At 35.7% G+C, this 24,527-nt stretch overlaps 1 protein-coding gene across 1 annotated transcript; it reads left to right on the top strand.

Moving 5' to 3' along the window:
- Positions 1-1,520: 1,520 nt before the first annotated feature.
- LOC139690071 (V-type proton ATPase 116 kDa subunit a 1-like) lies at positions 1,521-24,081 on the top strand. Its single transcript, XM_071587269.1, has 15 exons — positions 1,521-1,677; positions 6,819-6,995; positions 8,781-8,909; positions 9,214-9,299; positions 11,825-11,951; positions 15,052-15,228; positions 15,332-15,544; positions 17,352-17,502; positions 17,614-17,750; positions 20,409-20,648; positions 20,801-20,913; positions 21,071-21,195; positions 21,325-21,443; positions 22,054-22,161; positions 24,001-24,081. Exons 1-15 carry the CDS (start codon positions 1,561-1,563, stop codon positions 24,079-24,081), a joined length of 2,100 nt encoding a protein of 699 aa, XP_071443370.1. The 5' UTR covers positions 1,521-1,560.
- The last annotated feature ends 446 nt before the right edge of the window (positions 24,082-24,527 follow it).

The raw sequence follows: 24,527 nt of genomic DNA, 5'->3' as shown, positions 1-24,527 counted from the left end.
GACCAGCTACTGCTATAAAATAACTCTTTCTGCAAAACTATTTTTTCTTTCTCCCAGCGAGTGGACCAGTACATCACAGACGTTCTGCTTGATTGTTCTGAGCTCACATCTGGAAACCTTTACGACGCCAGCGTAAACTAACGGTGAGTACACGTTTCATTCCTCGCAACAGTTTATATCCATCGAATTACTAAATTTGCTAAGATCAACTCTTGTGAATTTGTAATTATTTTCCCATTTAGAGTAATTTATTTATCTTTTTTCAATTAAATATTTTCCTAGTTTATGCACTAACATTAGAACCTTCATTGCAACGAATTTATTTTCGGAAAGTTTTGCAAATTACATTCCAATGTCGTAACAGGATAAAAGTGACTTACAAATATTTTGTTCAAGGCAAAATTGAAATGCAATTTCTCGGCATTTATTCGTAAGGAAATGAGCTTGAAAAATATTCTTGCATTCTTTTATTTTATGCGTGGTTAATCATGTAATCGGTAGCCCAGTGGATGGGGTGTTCGGTTACCAGCCTCAGGGTCCTAGCTTAAAATCTGAGTGATTCTTCTGCGCAGCCAATCTGAAATTCAAATGGTGTGTTTTTTTGACTACTGAAACAAGTAGCTCAGGCTTCGTCACTGTGATACTTGAACTTCACACACCATTGACCATAGAACAAGGTGGGGGCGAGCTACCCTCTTCTATCACACAAACCTTCGTGTCGATTCCTAAGGTTTGCGGTACAAGGATGGGAACTGGTATCTCTGCCGTTATCATGTGCGGCCTCTGCCGTTAACATGTGTGGTCTCTGCCTAAAGGCTATTAAAGGGACGCATAGTAAGATTGGTAAGAAAAGATTGGTGGAAGCTTTGGTGTGGAGTGCATAGTTGAACGCCATTTAAACTTCGTCGCCGAAGCAAGAAGGAGGCGTAGTCAGGAGGCTTTTTAGATTTGGGTTTCGGGGAGGATGGACAAAGTAAAATGGACGGAGAGGAAAACAAACAAAGTACTTACCCTGGTGGTGGTAGAGTGGGGATCATTGGAAAAATCCGAAGAGGTAAGGGGAGGATAAGATCTGGAGTTAAACGGAAGGAGGTAGAAAGAATGCGAAATTGAAGAAGGGTTTGTTGTTTTGTAGGGTCTAAGGTGGTGCCTTAATAGGCTAGAATCAAAATTCTAGCGGCAATTTATTTACGTGTCAATCCAAAACCTCAAACAGTGGTATACTATATGAGAAGCGCTATTATGGGTTTGAGCCAGCAAAAATTGTAGTATTTCTCTTTATAAGTCTGTATTGGGAAATTCCATCACGTCTTGTTACCAATCCCATCTAATTGACGAGGAAATTCCACAAAATTAATCAATTTAGGACATTAAAATAGTGTTTACGAAGGTAGAATTCATAAAAAACCCATCGTTTTAATGAAATAAAAATGTACTTCAATAGTACTTCTTCTTTCCACAGGGCAGAGCATCAGAGTGGTGTGTGTGCTGCGACTCGCGGGTTACCCGCTCGCCCCTTGGGGCCACTGCATTGTGTGAAGAGCCCGACACCATTCCGCCATGGGGTCCTTCCTGCGGAGTGAGGAGATGGTCCTCTGCGAGGTCTTCGTCCAGCCTGAAGCGGCGTATTCCACGGTCGCGGAACTCGGCGAATCAGGAATTTTGCAGTTCCGTGACGTAAGCCATAATTTTCACGAAAATCTATTGGCAGACACGATGAAAGTAATTGTTTTTGAAGCTAGTTATCTAAGAGACGGAAAGTGTTTATTTTGCGTGGCAAAATGATTATTTTTCAAATGAAAGATATGGTCGCGAAACTACGCGAGCGAGCATATGAACCATAGTATATAGTTAGTCACTCTAAAATTAAAAGGGAATAAATTAATTTCTTGCTAAGGATCATTTCATCATCAATGATACATAAGGAAACAATTGGTCCCTTTTTTTAAACATAACGCAACATTCTAATTTTATTAGGCTTGTGGTGATTTTTCAAGGAGTTTAATTTATAAATAACGTTCTTAAGAGTATTAACTTTTCAGTTGAATACAATAAAAAATTAGGATTGGGAAATCAGTAATAACATTCGGTTATATTTTCGGTTGTGACAGAAAAAATGCAATGGTCTTTAATTTTTATATAAGATAATATTTCTGGACATTTTCTATGTTAATGGGACTAACTGATGTTGGCATGAGTATGTGATAGGAGGGACTCAATTGCAATCAAGATGGAACAGTGTGATTACATTTCAGAGTACTACTCTTGCGCTTTTGATCAATATTTAATTGAATGCTTGGGACAAATATTTAAAATTAGATATGAATAAGTGATCAATTATCATTCAGATTTTATAGGTTTCAAGCCTCAAAGATATAAAATATTAGTCTTAAATAGTTATGATCTTTGTAATAGAATGCAATATTCCTTAATGAACACCTGTGAATACTCAAAAGCAATCAATGATGGATAGTATTTTATTATCCAACAAAAGAAAATATTTGCTTGTGAATGTGTATTAATCAAAGATATCTGAATGACTGATGTTCTGTTTATCCGATATGTTGGTGTTCAAAACCTTAAACAATGGTTTTCTCAATAGATGCTCTTAAGAACTTGGTGAATGAAGTCAAAATAATTGTGCATGTATTTTTTCAGAGATCATCTAAAATGATTTTGGTTGAAAGATGTAACGTAAATGAATCTCTGTTCCCTTCCAATATTTTTTCATTTCAATATCTCTTGTATTTGATTTAATAATGTTTGAACCCATTAAATTTTAATACCATTACTATTGAAACAGTATATTTAATCAAGGATTCGAACTTAATTTATATTTTGTTTACTAGATGTGTAGCATAGACATTTTTTGATATGAAAAAACTCAATTTTTAATGGGTTGCATGAAATGCCTTTTAAATCACTTTATATATATATATATATATATATATATATATATATATATATATATATACACACACACATATATATATATATATATATACATATATATATATATACATACATTCAAACACGAAATACTGCCAAACGGCGAATAAATACACATAGTATATAAAGAAACAGATATAAGGAAAAGGGATAGGAACACATATAAAGGACGAACACAATAGAGGTGGGGAAGGCGGAATCGAACGGATCACAAGAGTAAAAATATCTCCTTGACCGGGACTCGAACCTCGGATCTTTCCACTTGCCGGGCGGATGCTCTTAACCACTTGAGCTATCGAGGAAACGTAATTTACCGTGAGATCCTTATATCTGTTTCTGTATATATGAGTATTTATTCGCCGTTTGGCAGTATTTCGTGTTTGAATGTGTATTTGGCCAATGTGGCTCATCTCTTTCTTCTGGGTATGCGTGCCACGAAACGCACTGTTCCTTTCCTGTATGATGTTGTATGAATTCTAAACCACTGACTTTTCCTCTTGTGTGTGGTGTTTTTCTCCTTTGGTGGGTGAAACAGCCCCCTGACGCCATCTCTTGGCTAAAGAATCGGGGCGCTTGGCGAGATATTAGACCCACGGATCTCAGGGTAAATTACGTTTCCTCGATAGCTGCCTTGACAGCAGGACGTGCCTGTGTTCACCGAGTGTCTAAAATCGCCGGCGTCCGAGGCTTCGGCCGCCGGGGTTTGGAGAGCGGCACTGCCGGACTCTCTCGGAAATCGAGGTTCCGATCGTGTTTTGTTTCGAGCGGCGGTTGACCGCCTAGTTCATCAAGAAGCGTGCAGTTTGACTCTCGACTTCTTCCGCCGGGAAGGCCGTACTTTTGTTTTGTTTAGTGGATCAAGACTGACCTTGACTCCTGGTGTAGAGCTTAGGCTCCTTTTGTTTGCTACCGCCGGGTGCGTGTGGCGTGGAGGGAGCGTTCGTGAGTGTTTTATTTCCCTTTAAAGTGCTCGTTTTTTTTGTTGCGCTTTCCTTCTTCATGCTAGTGTGCTGAATTTGATTTCTTCAAATGGCTGTGCGCCGCTTAAACACGCTCGCCTTGCAAGTTGACGAGAAGGCGAAGCCCCCTACCCCGTTGGAGGTACACCTCTTCACGTTAGAGTCGCTGGGCCTCACACCCGAAGAGATAGTGGCGATCCAATTTGGATACAATCGCCATTTGATATTCCTGAAGTTGGCAACCGAAGGTACAATGACAAGGATTTTAGACAATACTCCGCGGAAACTACCGTTTCCGTCTTTAAGTGACCAGAGGACGACAATAACAATTGACGAGACTTCCGGCAGCCCGTGTAATGTCAGGGTTCTTTGTCTCCCCGTGGAGACCCCATTGGAAGACATAACAGGCGAGCTCCAACGCTTTGGTAAAATCCATCGCTCGTGGGAGAACAGGTGGGAGGGAGACAAGATGGCGCGGGTGCTTACTGGCACCAGGGTTGTGCGGATGACGGTCGAGAGAAATATCCCCTCGTACCTCCACATCGGCGGCAACCGGGCCATCATCATCTATGAGGGTCAGCGCCGCACTTGCGCCCGCTGTAACCAAGAAGGCCACGAGCGCAAGACCTGCCCTCGGAACCAGGGAGGTAAGAGCTATGTGGAGGCAATGACGATGCCCTCCAACCCTAACGCCGCCGTGGAGATGGACGAGCCCGAAGTGGCTGTGGAGGAGAGAGCGCGGTCGCTTCTACTCATCGAGGGTGCGGCCCCGGCTGCTCCCGTCGGTCCCTCGCATCTCCCTTCAATTGGAGGGAAATGTCAGCGGGAGCGAAAATCGTCAACGGAGGAAAGGGAACCGAAAAAGAAGAGGACAGACAAACCCAAGCTCCTGGTCTCGAATACCGATCTACAAATGGCTCACGTACCTACCACCTCGCCTAATATCACACGACCTCCAGCCCCCGTCTCCGTGAGCTCGTCAAATGAAGAGGGATGGTCTTTCGCCTCCCCTCCCCCCGCTCACGCCATCGACGCCCTCGCTACGCAATCCTTGCATCACGGGTTTCAAACACCCCGAGAACCTCTGGTGACAGGTGAGGAGGATGCATCTGATTGCAATGTTTTCCCGTCCCCAACAGCTCATCCCTCGATCCCTTTATCATTGACTGTAAAGGAAGCGTCACCGACCCCGAAAGTCGACCCGCATACAAGTTTCCCAAAGTCAAAAATCCCACATACCCCATCTTCTTTCCCCATTAAGGACAGCCAAGGTGTCGACGATCTTCCCAGCGCTTCTCAAGATACGGACCACAAGCAACTATCGCCCCTGATTTTTCCCGACCACAATCCTTCCGCAGATGAGCCCCAGCCCGCCACTCCGACCCTCCCCGAGGGTACCTCCTGCCCCTTGGCCGCCCCCAGCGGTGCTCCTTCGAAGAAGGCCCCCTGTGGAACGCTGCCGAGTTACCCGGTCTTCGTGGAGACCACGGCTGGCTCTTCCTCTTCGGACGAGGCCGGGGGGGAGGGATGTGGCGAAATGCCGCGTCCTCGCTCGTCGACCCGTTGGACGAGGCGTCCCGGGAAACGGCGAAGCACTCGTCGCCCGGGGTCGAGTCGCGACCGGAGCGACGCTAGCCACGATCAGAACTCTGGGAAGTGATGTCCGGTAGCCACCCGGTGCCGGACACACTTCGTCCATCGTTGAAGAGTTTTTTTTTTTTTTGGCTGAATGACTGATTGAATCGATAATTTCAACCCTGCCATTGATAATTTCTTACAATACATAATTTTCCTTTGCTAGCTAAAATCTCCCTCCTAATATCTGTGGACCTTGTCTTCCTTTCTTTTTTCATTCTAAATGTAAATGGTCAAATGTACGAGTATGCGTCTGTATGCATATGCTTATGTATGTGCGTGTGGATGTGCATGTGTGCGTATGTATGTACAAGTGGATATGTATGTGGGGTATATGTATCATGTATGTATCCATGTATACACTTATACTGAAGAAAAACATGATATACCCATAATCTGTGACCTGATATTATGCATAATGCTAACAAACTCTGTAATATTCTGAGCCGAATAAAATAATTTATATCATAGCTCAAGTGGTTAAGAGCCTCCGCCCGGCAAGTGGAAAGATCCGAGGTTCGAGTCCCGGTCAAGGAAATATTTTTACTCTTGTGATCCGTTCGATTCCGCCTTCCCCACCTCTATTGTGTTCGTCCTTTATATGTTTTCTTATCCCTTTTCCTTATATATATATATATATATATATATATATATAAATATATATATATATATATAGTAAATATATATATATATATATATATATATATATATATATATATATATATATATATATATATATATATATATATATATATATATATATCTCTGTGCCGGTTATGGTTTCCAAGGGAGATGTGGTACTGGAAAAATCACACAGCTAGGGTGGAGCTGCAAGTGCCCAGAGAGGCTTGCCCAAGAATCGAACCGAGGCCCTTTGGTCAGTAGTCCAACGCTCTACCCCCTGAACTACCGCAACCCTCCCCACACACTCATATTTATAAACATTTGTTTATACATGAATATATTTGAAAAATGTCAAGTGTAAGCAAAAGATCAAAGCTAAGATGTGATATCATAATACCATTTTTTGAAATTTAGGGAACCTCCCTCTTACCAGTAAACACTTGTCAATAGTGGAAAACTTTTATTTCTCCAAGATCACCTGCAATGTGAATGTTTTACTGAATCTAAGTTTAGATTTAGTGAAAATTTACGTTAAGGAGTATGTTTGAATTTGAATGTAAAAGTAAAGCCTGGTTAAAGCTGATTTTCTTTGCATTTCATATGCAAGTATACTTTTTCTAATAAGGCAAAACTTTTCTTTTGCTCTTCCAGATGAATGATGAATTGAATGCCTTCCAAAGAAGATTCATCGCTGAAGTAAAGACTGCAAATGAGATTGAAAGGAAGCTTTGTTTTATGGAGAGTGAGATAGCAAAGGAGGGCATACTTTCACAAAACCTAGAAGAGCTGCCTAAGGCACCAAATTCAAAGGAAATATCAAAACTTGAGGTATTAGCTAATCCCCTTTATGTTTAGTGATTTGGGTTTGTTGCCACTAAATTTTGATCCCATTATTCTTGCAATCATTTTTAAGAAGTATTATTTGTGATCAGACATCTGATAAATATAAACCTCTCACTCATATCTGTCAAGTCAATTGACGTTTTACCGATCATCCAGCTGAAATCATAGTAGTGCCTTGATGGTATTTATCAGTGAATATCAGGAGAGATTGCATATGCTTCAACAGCTTTCAATAATAATTTATAAATTTCATCTGTCATCATTGATGGATGTATTACGTTAATTTAATCTTCATGTCATATTTGGAGCTAAAAATTCAGGCCATGAACATTGTATCAAGTACATTATGAGAGACTAATGGATTTTGTGATAATCTACTTATGAAAAAATTACCTATCATTTTAAAAACTATGATCTTGGCATGCAAGAAATAGTGACCATGAAAACCTTTTGAAGATGTGTGAGCCTTGATTTCTCAGGCATTAAAACTTGTACGACCGAATTACCTGAATTTAAGATATTTGATTCTATCCCATGAATTGAAGTTTCAATGCTCAGGCTTTAGGAAGAGTTTGCAGATAGTGAACCTCCCGGGGATATCTAGTTAATGGGATCTGATGGTTTACAAAATATTAGAGTGCACAGATTGTGTATGCTGTCTATTATACTCTGAAGGTAAGCATTCATTGAAGACAGAAAGTCTATGAGATATCCAGATCAGAAATTGGCTTTTTTCTGCATGCTTATTTTGTTCTACATTGAGTGAGATGAGATAGGGAGAGGGTATGTTTTTTAAATCTCTTGTGACACTTCCTATATGCTTCGACAGTGAATTGTATGATGGAATTTCAAAACCTTGAATCCATTTTTCTTGTTAGTATTTATCTCTAAGTTTGTCACAGCTTTCAAAAGAACACTGTAGTGTGAAGACTGAAAAGACAGCTGTAGTTGGGGAGAAGAAAAAGACACATTTGTCTCACAGATTTGACTTTACAGGCGAGGGCATATCTCAGCTCCCTATATACAGAATTTGAAACTGCCTTTCATTTCCCAGATAATATGGCAGTTGGAAATATTAAGCCTAGGTACATTTGAAAGAAAATAGAGGCATTAGAGACCAAAGAGCTTAAATGCCATCAGATTAATCTTCTGCCAGCTGCTATAAAATCTACCCATTCGGCCATCTAATTCAATTTATTGGACCCATGTACAAGATAAATAAATCTGGATAGGCAAGGTTTCGATCCAGAAGATATGTGTCTAACCTAATAGAGCATGTAATCAAAAAGTGTAATTTGTGAGACCATATGATTCATGTGTTTTTATTGTCAAGAGCTTGACTCTTGACCACCAAGTGGTAATATGATCTTATTGTTTTATTTCATTATTTCCTTCAATGTTGCAATGGCAAATAAATAGTGAAGACATCTGGTAATAGGCATAGGAGATATTGGGTTAAGACATAAATGCCAGACATGTATGAATAGAATGGAATTAAGTTGCATTTTCCAGATTGAATAAAAACTTGATGAAAACATGTGAATGTTTTGCTGTGGAGGGCTCTACCAGATTTATCCCAAAGGATTAGATGAATTATAGATGAAATCTATTGTACTGAAATAAATATTTTTATTGAAATCTGCCAAGTTGTTATTCCACCACAAAAATGGAATTTTACGGAGTAGAACCTGAAACCATTATTTTGATGTCTTTTACAATGTAAGACACCAGAATATAATAATGATAATATAATGAAATGGTTTATTCCAGGCTCATCTTGAAAAAACTGAGGGAGATCTTAAAGAAGCTTGTCGAAGCTTGACAGTCTTAACGTCCAACTTCGTTGAATTGTCTGAGTTGAAACATGTTTTAGAAAAGACTCAAGAACTGTTTGCTGAGGTAAGTTAAGATGGTAGTTTTAAATGAGTAAATTCCTAAAATACAGACTCAATGGTGCCACCGAATAAGTTATGATAGTAATGTTAATAATGGTGAAAATTTAATCTCAGAAGCACTTAAAAGAAACAGTGACTTATTTTTCACATTTGCTCTATACCTTGCTTCACTTCAATTAGATAAAGATTTCAATTTCAAAGCACTCTATTTGCCATGATGCATTATGGCAATGAGTTTATTTTACATAATTAGAAATGCATAGTTCATTCCTCTTCATGTAATAATTTTTAATTGAAATCTTCATCAGCAAGAGAATTCACCTAACTTCAACGAGGCTAGAGCTCTGAATGAAGAGGATCAAGGAGCAGCAAACACATCTAGGAGTCAGTTGAAGTAAGCAGCTTAATTATAGTGGTTAAATGATGATGATAAGATAAAATACATCACTATTGATAACATCCAATATTTCTGCAATAATTGCATAAATTTCAATTCATGAGAAGGATATTTTTTAAAGGAGAAGAGAGTAAAGTGAGTGGTAATTCCATTCTATTATCCACCAAAATTTCTTTTGTGAAAGTTGTTGATAATTTTAAAGGATATAATACAATTTAATATTAACTGATAAAATAAGTTTTTCAAGGTTTACTGTAGAATAGAGGCATTAACTCTCCATCATAATTTCTTCAAAATCTTTTGATAATGCTTACATTTATTCTTCGATCAGTCAAGATACAGAACATCTAGTATCTAACCTAGTGGGGCCTTCACATTAATAGAAAAAACAGAACATTTACACAAGCAATGAGTGACAAAAATACTAAATTGAGAGGTACGAACAATAATAAAGTATCCATTGTTGAATTGGAAACTTATCCATTGCTTGAATTAAGGATTTATCACTGTAACAATTTATAAAGCCTTATTTTGAATAGAGCAGAAGAATGAATGGTCAAATTGGATTTTGCCTGTCTATTATGAATATCTTGGCGGTGGGTGATGGTCCTGTTCTGAATAATGAAGAAGGATTCTGCTTTTATAAACACTGATTTTTAGTAGATTCAAATATGATTAAGAGAGATGAAAGCATTTAAAATACTCAAATGTTAGCCCATTGTGAGAACTAATACATCTTCTAAAATGGATGTTCCTGACTATTCAGGGATAGCCCTTGAATTCTCCTCAGATAATATACCCCATTTGTGAGATAGAAGAAAATATTGGTAGAATAAACCAATTTCAATAATTAATAAATCAGTTTCAATCATTGAGATAATTTGGGACAGGCATTCAAAATCTTCACTTAAGTAAAAGCCATAGATTTTAACAGTTGAGGACTCTTGAATTAAAAATTATTAAGTTTAGGTCTCAATGGGAGAGAAGATATTTAGCAAGGAAATTGTCTGAAATAAATTTTCTTATTGTACGAGTGTGGTCACAGAAGTATCCGACCCAACAACAAAAACACAAATATTTTGGAAAAAATGTATTTATTTTTCAACATAACCTCCTTTCAGCTCTATACACTTTTCCCGGCGATGTTCAATAAGTTTGATACCCTTTTTATAAAAATAACTATCTTGCTCCTCAAAATAGCCATTAACTGCCGACATCACTTCTTCATGGTTGGAAAATCTTTGACCACCAGGCTATTTTTTCAAGTTTGCGAACAGAAAATAATCGGAGGGGGCTCAATCTGGCAATTAGGGTGCATGAGGTAGCAATTCAAACTTTAATTCATGAATCTGGGCCATTGCAATAATGGATTTGTGAGCTGGTGCATTGTGTTGATGAAACAACACTTTCTTCTCAGCCAAATGCGGCCGCTTTTGCTTGATTTCTTCACTCAAACGTTGCAATAAGTTTGCATAGTAGTACTCGCATTGATAGTTTTTCCTTTTTCTAGATAGACAGTGAAAATTGTCCCACATGCATCCTAAAAAACTGGCACCATGACCTTGGCTGCAGATGAAATGGTCTTTTCCTTCTTTGGAGTTGGTTCTCCCTTTTGAATCCATGAATCCATTCATCAGCATAGAATACAGTAGCTCATTAATAAATAGAATACCTATCAGGAGTGAATGATTCCTCCCAGAGGACCTCTGTAGCTAAGTTCAAATTAAAACCATTCAGCTGCCCATTTGACAATGAACATGGGGGCTTCATTGTCTCATCCAAACTGCTTTTGGTGTTTCAGTAGGAACTCAAGGGGAAAGACAAATTAGAGAAGCTTGTGAAAAAGAAAAAAAATTGAGAAGTTTGTTTTAGGGAAATGTGAGATCAGGTAAATTATTATTAGTATTCATATGATGGGAATTTTGTTGGGGCAGTTTGCCCATGGATTTAAGATTAGATTTAGGAGTTTATGAGAACCTATTACTCTATTAAAGCAGCAACTGCAATGGGAAAAACAAAATAAAATATGTGATACCCATTGCAACACTTTAAATTGCAACTTTTGGATTTATTATGAGCTGACTTGTGAGGAATGGGATTTGCATTTAAATGCTGTTAAATTTGTTTCCCATGCATGTTACTCATTTTTTAGATGAGAAAAATTAAAAATGTGATCCTGTTTGGAATAAAGAAATATATGGATATATTTTTGGATACTTCCATTTTTAATTGGTTAGGCTATATATTATAAATGGTTCTACAATATACATGAGTGCAAATATCTTTACTTGCAACTCCTAGTTTAAAATTAGCATTATGTCAGAAGTAACTAGCACATTCGGCATTTCCACTTTGGATTTTCACTGTGGAGACTATTTTTTTTACCTGAAATTTGTTTGAATTTCATAAAGAATAATTCATCCTAACCCTGAAATCTGTTTCCCACCCTTTACAAGTTTACGTTCTAATAGACCTCCAGGGGTTAAATATGTTTAAATCATACAGTCAATTTTTTCCAAAAGTTTTATAGCTGGTGTGATTCCTCGGGAAAGAATCCCAGGCTTTGAAAAGATGTTATGGAGAATATCCAAAGGCAATATATTCCTTCGCCAAACAGATATAGAAGAAGCCATAGTAGATCCTAAGACTGTAAGTATTTGTTTCCATTTCCTTAAAATGAAGTTTGTATTGTCAGTTAATTAACTTGTTGTACTCATTTATCATATTTATGCCCAAAGTATTGTATATATATATATATATATATATATATATATAGTACAATACACAGTAACACACAATATAGAAACACAAAAAAAGAAGAACACTCACACGTTATTTCTTGATATTTCGACGGAAACAATCCGTCTTCCTCTGAAGATATAGAAGTAATTCAGAGGAATACGGATTGTTTCCGTCGAAATATCAAGAAATAACGTGTGAGTGTTCTTCTTTTTTTGTGTTTCTATATTGTGTGTTACTGTGTATTGTACTATTCGGCACTTCCGTGTTACGTCTACGAAAGCATATATATATATATATATATATATATATATATATATATATATATATATATATATATATATATATATATGTAATTAATGGTCACATCCATCAAAATGTTATCATTAACCATTTAAGTTGAAAACATTTGTTACAGGTCATAAGTGCAAGCTTGAATGAATTACTGAGCCCTTGTAACTCACATTATTTTTTACTTGCATAAAAGTATTATTTTCAAAGGCACAACTAATTTGAAATAAATCCTAAAATTTTGCTGATGGATTAAGAGAATTTGGGAGTGTTAACCCTCTCTAAATTAGTAGCACATTGTTTCCTTCTCTATGAAATTTCATGCCAAAATTTCAAATGCAACCTTAGCAGTTACTTACAGTTAAAGGAGTAAGATTCTGAATTATATTTCTTGAAATTCCTGGAAATTTTTTCTTTATGCTTTCTAAGATAAAACATGCGAATGATTTTAAACGAATTTTACATGAGAGCAAAACACAACTAGAAAATGAATGGATGATGTGATGATATCGTGAATTGAGTCCTGATGTGTACTGATGTGATTTATTTTGGGATCCAGAATAAATTATAGAGGACATGAGTGGAGTAAGAAATGAATTACAACAAAACCTCTGTATTCACAGGATATGTGTTCAAAAACCTTCCTATGTCAATCAAAATCATGGATAGTAGTGAGCACTATTTGATAGCCAATTGTTCATTTATATAGATGTAATCAGATTATCTTGCAAGGATAATACTTTATAATTATTCTTATAAAAGACCTTTAGAGGTTTTATCAATATTTTTTGCTGTTTTTTTTTGAGTCATAACAATGATTATCATTAAAATGTAATGAATCAGCAACCCAGTTGTAAATACCCTTGCTTGTTATTTCCCGATATGACACGATAGATGCAAGAGTCTTTGCTTTCTCTTTCCCTAATTCCATCCTTTCATTAAAGAAAGCAGGAGAAGACAGAGATAGGACTACCTGGGAAAGTTTGATCAATCTTTATTTTTCTCAAGAGAGTGTTGAATGGAAAGAATAAGTGCCACATCTGTTAGTTATGTCTCAAAATCATCTAATTTAGAATTCATATTGAAGTTTAGTTGTATCCATCATCAGGATTTGAGGTCTGGGGTTTGCTCACCCATTCCAAGCTCACGGCCCACTTACTCAAGGCAGCACCTCATTCACACAAATTATTCAAATATGATTTTCCTTCAAAATTGATGCAAACAGCAACTTCTTGATAGCAGTCGGTTGAAAATGCAATTCTTTAGAATCTCATTTTAAATTACTCACCCTTCAGCATTCTGATCTATTATGTCATTGTTATTTCATTTTTAAATTCAAATTTGATGAAATATTTGTTGTGTTGCAGTAAATAACTTTTTAAATAGGTGTCAGTTGCATTATTCCATGCCAATTCCAGTCTTCATTATATGTTGTAGCCAAAACCCTCTCAATCGTTTACTGACAGAATGAAATTTGTAAAGTTTCATTAAATTTTTTTACCATTAATCCTTTGTTATAATAATTGTTGTTAACCCTTCTGGCTAACTTATTCATATCTAAGCAGTTCTTTTCTCTAACATTCTCCTTTGAATGCTCCATGAATCATTCAGAAATTTTCTCTGTAGATTATGTAATGCTGTAATCTTTATTAATCCTGTAATCTTTATCAGGCCATCGTGCATTAAGATTATCCATTCTTCTTTACAGCATTTTAAATTTTCCTTCTCCCATAAATATTAGACCTTCATTTTTATTCAATCCATCCATCTGAGCTTCATGATTCTTCTGTAACACTGAATTCACTTGCTACAGGTATTGAAATACGCACTCTTAATTTAATAACATTGGAATATGGAAGGTAGCACAAACTATTGGGGTGAGTACCTTATTAGCACCCTAGTGAGCACCTTACATATAGTATATTAAAATTCAAAACTCACTACCACTGTCCTCCTAGTTTGCTAATGCAATACTCATTTTTCAAAGAGTAGTAAACAGTTACACTGTTACTTGTGAAACTGATACATATATACTTGAGAATCATTTGCATATGCAATCAGTCCAAAATGATAAAATATACTTCAGAGTAAAGTGCTTTGTTGCAACCTGACAATTATTGAACCCATATCATCCGTTGAACTGTTACAATAACCCAGGATCTGCCTTTGAAGAATCTTTTACATCCACTGTATTTACAAATATCCACCCCAGGTGATTTAGCCAATTTCAACTGATTGATCAACGAGATGATTAAAGGCATCTTTTAGATAGATCCAAGAGGTCAAGCAGGAGGTGTAGGAGTGCCTTCTCAGTTGAATGAATATTTTTCTGAAGGTATAAACTTCCTAAGTATGGAAATATGTTCTAATATTTAACACTTTGGAGACCTGGTGGAAAAATTATAGATGTGTGTAGATACTAAAAGGAACCTACTCACTAGGTACCTTTGTATTCAATAAATTACAAGATAAAATGCAATTAAGGTTTTCATTTGATACTCACTCATGATCATTATTGAGGGGAATATCTCTTTAACATAATTAAGTTCATTTTTGGAATATTATACTGCTGTCAAACAAATAAACAAATATTCTAAACCTTTTCAAACCATTAATTTGATGAGTATCCACCTTCCTCAATGTAAATGTTGGGATTTGGCAACAAAATGCATGTTATCAATTTGTATTGGCTAGTAATGATTTGTTGGTTTTATTGTAGGGAAATGAAATGAAAAAGAATGTCTTTGTAGCATTCTTTCAAGGAGACCAACTTAAGTTAAGAATAAAGAAAGTGTGCTCTGGATTTAGGGCATCCATTTATCAGTGCCCAAGAAAAACTGAGGAGCGTATTGAGGTGGTTAAAGGAGTGCAGACAAGAATTGCTGATCTGACCCTGGTATGATTTACTTGATCAGTTTAATCAATACCCATTTTGTACATTTTACTGCTTAGCTGTACATGATCATCCTTTAACTCAATGCTTATTTAATTTTTCTTAGGTATTAAGTCAAACCAAAGATCTGAAGCATAGACTGCTTATGGAAATAGCAAGTAAACATCAGGGTTGGATGGTGCAAGCTAAGAAGTTGAAAGCTATTTACCATACTTTGAATATGTTCAATGTAGATGTGACTAATAAATGCTTCATTGGTCAATGCTGGGTACCTAAAATCTTTCTTCAACAAGTGAAGGACATATTAGCCACTAAAAGTGTGAGTAAAAGGGCACACAGATAGTGTGAATGCCATCTTCATATTAAGATAAAATAATGTATTGCCACATGTGGATATCAACTTATAAATTATATTTATCCATTACTATTATCAGACTTGGGAAAGTTTGTTTTAAAAATCAACTCAATAAATTTAAGTTAATTCGAAATAGGCTTTAATTATGTAAATTTAAAAGTTGACATAGCATGGAACCAACTAGAATGAGTTACTCTTGTCAATAGTAACTTTAAGTTTACGTAATTGGTGGTTTCAGAAATAATCATATCATTTTACCAATGCTTCTATTTACTATTCTTGGAGGCACATGAGCTCATAAATTACTCCTGAACAGTTGTGCATTTGTCTTATTTGGCTCACACCTGCAGTTACTAATGGAAGTAGCCTTAACACATGTATTCACAAATGTAAAACTTAAATACAGTGTCATCAGTTATCAAATTCTCCATTGTTGGCCAAAACCTTTCTTTATAATGTTTTGAACTAAAACTTTCAATTTGGAATTCTTTTCGTGAATTATGCTTAAAAACTTTGAAACATTCTCTTAAAAATATATCTCTTCTAAGATCTAACCTACTTATTTCAAATGAAACCAATTTAACTTGCAGAGATTGACATTAATTGTTTAAAAAATAATGCATTAGAGTTAAAGTTGACCTAAAACTTTACCAGAACAGAAAACTTTTCAATTTAACTTCAACTTTTTATTATTATTTATATCCGTAGTCTGCTAATAATAAATTGCTAGTTTTTGTTTAGGTCAAGCACAGTATGTTAAATCATCATTGACTCAATGTGAATATTTATATCTACCCTTGTCATCACTTCCAAATTTCTATCAACAGCTTATAAACTCTTTTCTCAGTCATTCTTAACTTGGCCTACCTATTTGTCCCTTAGGTTTCCCCTCACTCCCCCCTCCATATTTACTTCTACTGCATAACATTTGAATGATTGTCTCATATTTTGATGAATCCATATTGCTCTTCCCAATTTCATTGTATCAAAATGCTTTCTTATCGATGAATTTTTTTGACAGTTTCTTAATTAATTGACTTGTGATCTATGCTGCCTGTAATTATTAATAGCTTCCAATAGAAGTTCCTTTTTTTGCTGTTAATCTTTTCTTATAAACTTCTTTATAATTGGAAATTCTTTTTTCTTTTTACCATGGGATTTCAAAAATTCTTCTTCAGCTTATTTACCCAACTTTGCCTATTATAATTATGTTTTCCAGTATTGACTTCTGGGTGCTATAATTCATGTAACATAACTAAAATATTTTTTGATAATTTACCCTTGAGAGGAATTATGTATTCATCTATCCTTTTCAAATATTCCTAACAGCTTAATTTTTACATGCTATGTTCAAATATGAATCATATCAATATTGTATTATTAATAATATCATTGTGGGTCATGGTAGTCTATGGGTAGTGTAGGACTACTGACTGTAGGGCCCAGGTTTGATTCCCGGGCAAGCCTCTCTGGGCACCTGCAGCTCCACCCAAGCAATATAATTTTTTGGGTACCAGATCTCCCTGGAAAAAAATAACCGATACAGGATAAGGAACTGGCCCCCCTACCCTGATGTGTGAATTACACACACTAATAGGGCTCAGTACTGGGTGAACTCTACCATCACCTACCAAACCAACCTTCAGGTTGATTACTGCTTGGTTTAATAGTATTATTATTAATATAGCGGTATGTTTAAGGGTTCATAACACACAGGAATTTATTCTTTCTTTTAATGCTCTAACAATAACCACTAAATTTTCCTCTTCAGAAGGACAGTGGCAGTTCTGTTCCATCATTCCTAAGTGTAATAACTACATCAGAAGTACCTCCAACATATCACCGAACAAATAAATTTACAAAAGCTTTCCAAATTGTCATAAATGCATATGGAATGGCATCATATCGTGAGTTGAACCCTGGTAAGTTTATGTAATGTCTGAAGAGGTTTCTATTCTGGGAGACTCAAAATGTTCACTGTGTCTATAGTACCTATACATAAAAAAATTATTTGGCATTTTTGTCACTTTCAGCTTTATATTCAACGATTACATTCCCATTTTTGTTTGGAGTGATGTTTGGAGACTGTGGGCATGGCCTCATTTTGACTTTATTTGCTGCATGGATGGTTATATATGAAAAAAAACTTGCCAAATCTGGAGGTGGGGAGGTAAGTCCAAGAAATATGTTCTCTATACACTATTATTCCAAATTGAAATTGGTTGTAGAAGGTAATATCTAGATGACATTGTTTGAAAATATTTTCTACTACCTTCACATAACTAACATAATTATCAGTTTGTTGGATGAAAAACTTGGACCTGAACCAACAAAAAATTATTTTTCAAGTTTCTAGAATGGTCTTGTACAATATAAATTAATGGATAGATACATGCACAAGGTTTACATATTAATTTTGTTACTTATAAATCATTGGGAACATAGCAGTCTAGAGAGTAGAGGGCTGGGCTATGACTGGAGGGTTGGTTTCAATTTACAAGACAGCCTCTGGGTTCCCTCAACTTCACCTAAGCTCTATGATTTTTTTGATTAGCAGATCTTTGTGGGAAACCATAGGTGGCACAGGAGTAGTAACTGGTCCCCCAACCCTGATGTGTGAATTTCATAAGCTGTTATTGCCATAGTGCTAGTGAGCTCTACTCTCACCTCTTAAACCGATGTTTGGATTTATGCAATACGTTTTTACATTGCACCTTAAAATTACATTCAGTCACAATAGTTAATGTGATTTTTGGACAGTGTTTCTTACTATATCATCAGTAAACACTAACAATTGGTACTAAATACATCAGAAAGTAGTTGCACTTCTAATTAAAATGCAAAATCTAAGACCTCCCCAAACTATGGTGTAGTAGGTAGTTCTTTTGACTATATGTGGACAGTATTTTTGCCATGTTATTATATTGTGAAAATCGAATGATTGATGATTATTAAATCAGATCCAATTGCTTTATTTTTTTTAAATGTTCAACATAATTTTTTGATTCTCCAGTTGATGCAACTTTGCTGGAGAATATTGATCTTTTTCTTTTAGTATATGTCAAAGCAGGCAGCTATTAAATAGAAAATTTTCTTTTGTGTTAATTTAAAAATGTTCCTCTGCATAATGTGTATTCGTCCATTAGTTTCATAGCTTTTCAGCTTATTTCTATCATGGTCAAGTTCACCTGACACTTTAGTTATGTGGTTATTATTTGTGTGCTGATATTTTAATTAGCCTTATAGTAAAAGAATTAGAAAAAAATTATTATGATAAGCACTCATATTAGACACTTTGAGGAACTATCATATGTAGCATATTTTTTTACAGTGAGGAAACATCATTAAAGCATGACGATAGGAGTGAAATGGAGGTTTTGCTAGAAATATGGAAAATTTAGTGCTGAAGAAAATTTATAATTTTAATTAAAATTCTTCAGTGGAATATTTATCTCGTTTCTAATCCTTAGGTAGGAAATTTGAATGCCGATATAGGTGCTTATCTCCAGTTTTCTAAAATAATATATTTGAAAAAATTTGGGAAATAGTTCACTTTTCAAGTATTAGCTGTTAAATTACTCTCCTTCCTCATATATGAGATGTTTTTATTCATTATAATTGTTTTCTAATGTAAATGACATGCATTATACATTTTTTTAAAAATGCAAACAGTTATCAAGACAAAGGTCAGTTTTGTCGGTGATGGTGGAGCTCACCCAACACTAAGCCTGACTGTATGTGAAATTGACACATCAGGGTAGGGGGGCCAGTTCCTTTCCCTGTGCCGGTTATGGTTTCCCAGGATGATCTGGTACCCAAAAAAATCACTTAACTTGGGTGGAGATGAGGGTGCCCATACAGGCTTGCCCGGGAATCAATCCCGGACCCTCCGTTCAGTAATCCAATGCTCTAACCCTGGAATGCCATCACCTATTATTATACATTTATGCATTGAAAAGCTGAAAAAAATTATATTACATTGGATAATGAATGTGAAACAGGTAACATACTTGTATAGAACTTTCATTTTCTAATAACTAATCACAAGGGTGGTCAAAGAAAGCATTTGCTGAGTTGGACTCCTGGAAGTAGTTCAGCCGGGATAGATTAAAAGTAATTAAACCAAGGAAACTCAAAGCACCAGATTGATAAAGTGGCAGCTTTTAAATCAATGACGAAATACAGAAATGCTGTTGGAATTCATAAATAAAATGAGTAACTTGTTAGAATCATTTTATTTTCACAATGACAATTTTGAATGAAAAAAGGAATATTTTTATTGTTTGTAACTGTTTGCTAAGACAAATTCATGTCATATAAATATTTAACCATTATAATATTTTATTTAATTAAACTGTTGGACAGTTAAAATGATGTTTTTCACCAAATCAAGATTTAAATTTGTTTGAAATAGGCTTCTTCTGAATTACATGTTTTAATCACATGTATGGTAATGGTGTAATTAAGAATGTTTATTTATCTTTTAAATTAGTCAAAAATGTCCAATCTGTATCAGGAAAATAAAAGTTCAAACTTGAGCATAATCATTTCCAAAATAAGTATGCATATAATTTAACATATTTTTAAGTTATGATTTCCAGGTAAAGATGTAGTTTTCCAATTTAACTGTTCAAAACTCTTATAAGGGAATGTTTCCTTTCTCATTTCTTTCATCTGAAGTGTATAAATGATATTTTTACTCGCTTATTTGCTCATTGAATTTGTAAATGGCCAAAGGAGTATGATGCCTGATTAGTCATTAGTCATACCCATAAGGTTTAATTAGGATATCTATTGTCATAAAATTTATATTCAATTTTTGTTTCAGATATGGAATATATTTTTTGGTGGAAGATACCTTATTCTCCTCATGGGAATCTTTTCCATCTACACCGGCCTGATATACAATGATGCATTCTCTAAGTCCTTTAACATTTTTGGTTCAAGTTGGAAGAGTCCTTATAATTCAACAACTCTTCTGAAAAATCCACAGTTAACATTGGATCCAGCATTTGAAGAAAGCTATGCTCAATATCCATACCCGTTTGGATTTGATCCAGTCTGGCAGGTACGTGGTTTTTTTCAATGAAGAAATATATAGTATTTAAATATTATAAATTATGCTTAAGTGGGCATAAGCTTGTTTCCTGGAACTATTTTAAAGTTTGAAAATTATTTCGTATGAAATCTTTTACTATTAATTTTTATATCCCTCCTTAGTTAGCCCCGGCCAACAAAATCATTTTTCAAAATTCATTCAAAATGAAACTATCCATTATAATTGGAGTACTTCACATGATTTTTGGAGTTTGCCTCAGTGTTGGAAACCACATGTAAGCTATTAGTTTGGCAGTTAATTTCTGTATCTGGCATGTTCATATTCAGTATTTTTTCACTTCATGCATCTTGTATTTTATATACAGAAAAATTCAGTGAATTTGACTTGAGTTTCAGTTATTTTGTACATGAAATATCTTTTATTTTTTCTAGTTATTATGAAAAAAAGATTAATATAATTCTTCAGTTCATCCCACAAGTACTTTTCCTGACTCTTCTTTTCTTGTATATGGTTGTGCTGATGGTACTGAAGTGGGTCCTCTATAATGCAGCAAGCCGTTTGTATTTTATTTTAAACATATTTTCCTGAAAATATTTGTTAAAGAAAGTAATGATAATTTTTGTACCAATATCATTATATTAGTAAATAATATTTTCTAGAAAATAAAAAAAGTATTTTTTTACAGCAATTATTTCTAGTACTAGATGTGCTCCATCAGTTTTAATCACCTTTATAAATATGATGATGTTCAAAGCAATGGAGTATGATAAAGAGAACTGCTCACCGACAATGTATCCATACCAGGTATTTCGATCATTCTGCATTTGAAATTACTATGCTGTCTTTTTAAATTTTGAGGAAGCAATTTATGAATAGAATCTTATACATGCACTCTGTGGTGAAGTCCTCATCTTCAGAGGCTATCTTAAGTTTTTCTATCATTTTGATGGTCTTCATTTTTCAGCATCCGTTTTAGTCAACATATAACAATATGAAACATTTACCATATGGCTTACTATATACATGTGTAAGGATATCTATAAGGCAAGTTACTCTTGCCAAAAAAGCACTGTTTCAAATTTCCTATGCATTCAGTTAATAAGAGTCATTGTTTGATTATGAAATCCAGAAGCATAATTATTTTTAGTGGAAAGAAATAAAGAGACTTCAGCATTGCTAACATCATAGTTCAAGTTGTTAATAATACCATTATAAAGAGAACGGATATTTTAATTCAGTCAGTATAAAATATTACGTACACTTGCTGTGCTGGGATGATTTAAAGCATATATTAAAAATACTGCATATTGACTTAATATGAAAGTCATAAATCCTCTCATTTTTACTTATTACATGCATGATCTATATGACATGTGTGAAACTACAATGTACTATGTCATATTATATTCAACAGGAAGAAATACAAATGGTATTGGTGCTTGTTGCTTTACTGTGCATTCCGTTTCTTCTCCTTGGGAAGCCTTTGTATATCCTCTGCACTCGTTCATCAATGAAGAAACATGTAAGACAATATACCTTTAACCTACAAAACTATACAGTCTCAGTTTATTGAAATAATAAATTTGTTTTTTTTTTCAAAAATACAGTTGCTCTCATTGATGAGACAAGATGGTTGATACATAGGTCAGTTAGATAATTTTGAAAGTCTCCTTTTAAAAATAGGCATATATTTCCAATAAATAATATTACATTTTTAATGTCCTTCTTAATTGATTGAAAATTACAGAACTCGTGTTCTATGGCTTTGTTAACCCCACTCAATTTAAACAATAAAATTTGAATATAATAGGAGCTGAAACCAAGTTACAGACGATACAATCATTAAATAAAATAAATATTTGATTATCTATGTCCCTAAATTTTTTTAATTTTATATTACTCTAAGTCCCACTCTCAGTGTGCAGCATCCCAGAAGTTTGGTAAATCTCTATGTGAAATTTACTATTTCAATTTCCGATTTATGCTTACATTTAAAAAACTGCCACCCATTATTGCAAAATTTTATTCTGCCTTCTTCTCGCCGTGAATTAGATGCAGAAATGCTAGAGCAACCAACACTATTTCGTGCATATCAATCTAACGAAAAGTTAGGATGTATCGGGACAGGGTAACTAGGGCGTACTTATACTTAATTATCGCAGAGTATGCTTCGGTTTTCCCTAACTTTTTATCACTGGTCCCTTAGTTTTAGATAAAACGGCAATGATGCGCGGTCAACAATTTTCAGCAACATTCGAAACCGACTCCCGGCGCTCGAGAACTTTACCCGAAACAACCCTGTCGACTCGCGTGAAACTGCTGAGGCAGAAGAATCATTAGCCCGCCTTGTTGAACACCAAAGGGGTTGGCGCCACTTTTTCCTTCCATCACCATCCTCCCGGTCTCAAGCGCCATTAGCCTTTGAAGTGTATTCCAAAGCAAACACGGATACCTTGACAAATTACTCAATTGTAAAATTCTACCTTCCGCTACCGGATATGTCCCTTCCTTGGGCCAAAATACATGACCCGAATAGCCTCAACTTTATCACTAACTATTTGCCTAGCATTCACAAAATCCGACAGATCCTAAAAGTGATGCTAAAAATATGCACAGGGCTAAAAAAATTAAGGAATCCACGCCTGATTTACATGACATAATAAAATCCTCAAAACCACTAAGTTACTTCTCCTATGCCTGCTCTTTCCTAACCCTACAACTGGCTAAGATGTTATTGCTAACCCCGTTTTCGTCCCAGAAATTATTTTACCAAACAAACTTCAAAGGCCTTATTCGCTTCGAGAAATATATTCTACCGCATCTCCTTTAACTTACCTTTATCACTACCAACACTTCCATTTGTCTCAATAATCACATTAATTCACAAAATCTTCCGAATTCCTCGACCATCCCATCCGAAAAGACGACGTTTTCCTCAGTCAATTCTTAGATAATTCCGCCGTTACAATGAAAGATGAGATCCCATAATAAGCGAATAGTACGAGGAGAGAACCCGGGAGTTGGCGCATACGCGGGGGCTAAGGACCTTCGAATAGTTCGGCCTAAACCTTATTTACCACCAATAGTCACTATTCTTTCCAAACCACAATTGGGGCATGACCGCCCATCCCACCCTTTTCTTCTTAAACCGAAATACTTTCTTCTCTTTCGCCCCGAGAATGCCACTCTTCTTCGCCCGATGGAGGCGATATGACCGCCGAATTACTAAAGAAAATACTGCTTTTTGCTATTCTGTTTTGGACGGCACAATAGAACCCAAAATTACAAATAGAAAACACGTAAAAGGACACTTACATTTCTGAAAGTTTAAGTTTTCGGCCTTCTCTGAGGCCTTCCTCAGGTCAGACTGGAAGGAAGGGGAAGCGCAGGGTGTGCTGGGAAGGGGGATGGAAAGGGGAAAGGACCTAGTGGTGATGGTTGAGCCCGGGAATTTCAAAAGATCGGTATGCTTACATGTACGAGAATTCGCGAGTTCTCACCTCAATACTGGTGGCTGAATCGGATAGGGATTTGGGAATGATTTGGGAGAAACACAAGTCGAAGGTTGTGGGAATTTGTGTGTGAAGGGATGGAAAGAGAAAAGAGTGAATCAGAATTAGAGGGGTAACGGTGATTGTTCATGCGGATAGAGAAGGGGTAAATGCATTGGCCCATGTAAAATGAAAAGTATTGATTGCATGCCATAAGATAGATAATATTATTGAAGATGCAAACGACGTGGGAATGAGGTGGGAAGGCGATGAGGGGATGTGGAGAGAGGGGAGCAGAACTGATAAGCGGACTTGTTTCACATCGGGGGCGGTTGCAATTAGGGGAAAGATGAGGAAATTTGTCAGGGGGGCGCCAAAGAGTAGGTGGATCTCAGAA

The sequence above is a fragment of the Hetaerina americana genome, unplaced genomic scaffold (assembly GCF_022747635.1).
Source record: "Hetaerina americana unplaced genomic scaffold, ioHetAmer1.1.p SCAF_3, whole genome shotgun sequence".
NCBI classification, from domain to species: Eukaryota; Metazoa; Arthropoda; class Insecta; order Odonata; family Calopterygidae; genus Hetaerina; species Hetaerina americana.
The sequence above is the reverse complement of the archived record's forward strand: the minus strand, read 5'-3'. Positions and strand labels throughout refer to the sequence as shown.